Source organism: Myxocyprinus asiaticus, chromosome 20 (genome assembly GCF_019703515.2).
Source record: "Myxocyprinus asiaticus isolate MX2 ecotype Aquarium Trade chromosome 20, UBuf_Myxa_2, whole genome shotgun sequence".
NCBI lineage: Eukaryota > Metazoa > Chordata > Actinopteri > Cypriniformes > Catostomidae > Myxocyprinus > Myxocyprinus asiaticus.
In genome coordinates, this window is record NC_059363.1 from 14332954 (window position 1) to 14336086 (window position 3133).

General features: G+C 39.5%; 1 protein-coding gene across 2 annotated transcripts; it reads right to left on the reverse strand.

Moving 5' to 3' along the window:
* Positions 1 to 306: 306 nt before the first annotated feature.
* Positions 307 to 2788, reverse strand: LOC127411400 (visual system homeobox 1). Of its 2 annotated transcripts, none has more exons than XM_051646936.1 (5): positions 2387 to 2788; positions 1927 to 2005; positions 1707 to 1830; positions 1378 to 1558; positions 307 to 1149 (listed from the first exon to the last, which is right to left on the reverse strand). In XM_051646936.1, the coding sequence occupies exons 1-5, from the start codon at positions 2763 to 2765 to the stop codon at positions 896 to 898; spliced, it is 1017 nt and encodes a 338-aa protein (XP_051502896.1). In that variant the 5' UTR covers positions 2766 to 2788; the 3' UTR covers positions 307 to 895. The 2 variants fall into 2 exon arrangements, with proteins under 2 accessions (XP_051502896.1, XP_051502894.1); XM_051646934.1 differs by having other exon boundaries at positions 1366 to 1558.
* Positions 2789 to 3133: the final 345 nt, after the last annotated feature.

Here is a 3133-nt window from a genome sequence, read left to right on the forward strand (position 1 = left end):
AATGCTCCTTAACATTTTTTCAGATGGTATAGGGGTGTTAACAGACCATGTAATGGGTCAGTAGCATCCTTACTGGAAACCCTCTTCTATACATCAGTGTTGATGCCCTTGAGAGCAGGAAAATGGCTCAAGTGATGAAATTAGCCAGTTTCTCAACCCTCTTTTTCAAGTGATGTGGCAAGTCAGTAAAACTCTAAGACATAGTAGATATTGTCTCTGTTACATAAAATTATTATTTTTGGTGCACCAAAACAATAAAGAAACAGCAATCAAAAATCATAAAATATCATTTATTTTTGTCATGATGTGGATTTGCTTTTGCTGGTATTATATTGCTCTGTGAATGACACTGTCAGTGCAAAACATTCATCATCACAGCTGGTAAAGTGCTTTAAAATCCCTCACAAACTCACACATATTTCCATCAGACACACTGGACTTTCAAGAAAATATTCTGATATTCACAATGATGATTAACAAGTGTCACCATCACCGGTGACTTACATTTTCTTAAAGAGAGGAAAAAAGAAAGAACGTTAAAAAATAAAAAATAAAAATAAAAAAAATAGGATAACTTTTTGAAAAATCAGATTTATGGATAATGCCCATCAAAGCAACATTTTCTATTAATTAGCTCTTTTTACATTAATCATTTTTACACATCAAAGTAAAAGTAATTCAGAAATACTCTCTAGCATTCAAATATTTGAAACAACAACAACAACAACAAAACAAAAAAACATATAATAACAACACAGGAATGCTAAAAGACAAAACCATTGTCAAAAGGTTGGCATGACCAAGAGACATTTTAAAAAATCGGAAGTCCTTTTTGTCTCTGTGTGCATGTGTGCTCGTCAAAATTGTCCACATTCACATTGTTCATATTTAATGTCTAGCTTTCGTTTTCAGAATCACTGCTGGATTCTGTGCGAGGTGGTGATCGTTTCAAAGTGCTTTTGCTCTCTTGTTTGGAAGTGCTGGACAAATCTATCGCCATGTCCTCCGAGTCGTCTGCTGCATTGCCTCTAGTTGACCATGCGGTGTCGCTGTCTTTCACTCTGTGTTCGTCCGAATACGAATCGGAATGCGTCGATTCAGGTGTGCCGGGGGCTTTTTTCGTAATTTCGAGAGACTTTTTGTGCATTCCTGAATTTTAGAAAAAAGAGGAAAAAAAGGTCACTATTAAAAAAAAATAAAAAAATAAGAAAATTAATAAATAATTATAACTAGCAGAACTATTTTAAACAGTTTGTATATCAAAACGCACAAAGACCAAACATACACTTCACGAGACACCTCAGCTATGTATTCAAGTGATCAAATACATATTTGAGTTTTTTGAGTACTAAATAGGAAAACCACCTGCTGGCTCACCTAGAAGCCAGGGAGCGCACGAGCCCATCATTCCATTCTTGGCGGAGTTGATGATGGATTCTGGAAGTGGAATAGAGTGACGCACCATGGCACCATACAGCCCGTATTCTGCCATGACACTGCTGCGGCCCCAACACTTCTCCCTTTTCCTCCACTTTGCACGGCGATTTTGGAACCATACCTGTCCAAAAACAAATTTGACCATTAATTATTCGAGAGAGAGAGAGAGAGAGAGAGAGAGAGAGAGAGAGAGAGAGAGAGAGAGAGAGATTGAGAAAGAAAAGGAAGAGAAAAATAGAATCATATGTTGTCTGTAAAAATCAGCCAACCTGTATTCTGTCCTCTGGTAGCTCTGTCTTCATAGCCAGCATTTCTCTTGCGTAAACATCTGGATAGTGCGCCTCGTGGAAGGCTTTCTCCAGCTCCTCGAGCTGATGTGAGGTAAAAACTGTCCTAAAACCCAAAATGAGCGGTTAACGAATGAGTCCCATTCCCAAACAAGTAAACATTTTATGTAACACCCCAAATTACAAGCGAGTAGCCTAATACCTGTGCCTTCGCTTCTTCCTTTTTTGTGAGTTCCCTGAGTTTTTCCCATCATTGCGATCACCGGAAAGACAGTCATCATCTGTAATAAATGACATTTTTTGGTTTTTATTAAAAATACCAAACCTTGACAGATAACCATAGAAAAGTAGGCTATGTTAAGCAAGACTGATTTTGGCAATGCATCAAACAAACGCTGTGTTTAATAATATTAATAAAAATTGTATACATATTAATAAAAAAATATAGAATTAACCCATCACATATGTAACTTAAAACCAAATTAGTTAGTGTAAACAAAAATCCCCAAATGATTCACTTAAAATATTGAGGATTCATTGGTCTCCATTGCAAATAAGAAACATCAGAACGCATGGTCAATTTCAGCACCAGCTTCTGTGAACAGCTCTTCGACTCGGCAAACCATCCAATTCATGAACAAATAAAGGTAAGGGATGTGTACCAGAATAGGCGTCCCGTTGCTGCTCCAAGTTTTGCATGAAGTGGCTCTCTGTCCGTGACTGTAGGAGCGGGATATGGCCCGGCAGAAAACACGGGGCCCCGGGAGGTTGCTGCGCCGCCAAACTGCACAGAAAGCCTAACCCGAGTGGCAAAGAGCCTCCCGGGAAAGAAAATCCTCCGACTCCCGCGCTCTGCCCTTCTCCGCTGGCACATGGACCAGACTGATGTGGCTGAAGTTCCGACTCTAGACCGAGCAGGTCTGTGATGGCAAACCCTTTGGACCTAAATCCAGATCCATTAAGACGCGATTTGTCGATTCCGAAAGATGGATAAAGTTTGACTTTCGGTTTTTCGTCCATTGCCTCTTCTCTTCCCGTCATGGCTGTTTAGTCACGTTCTCTCTGCTGAGTGCAACCTGGTGGGACGGTTATGCGGTCTGGTGGGACAATTTATCCCACTCTCCAATCCAGCACATCACTGCAATCGTCCAATCAGATTCAACTTCAGATATGTCTACTATGAGGAGGCGTTTCCCTTTTTCAATCACAAAGGATTAATTGCCACCAATTTTCCCTTTAATCCGATTTTCTTCCCCTATCTGAATTGGTTCTAAGTAGTTTTTTCCCCCCCTTTAGATAGAAGATTTCACTCATAACTATGCGCTGGCTCTTATACGGACGACTTGTTAATGGGTTATTGAAAATGTTTGATTTATGACAATGTAAGATTTCACATGAGATCAGAATGT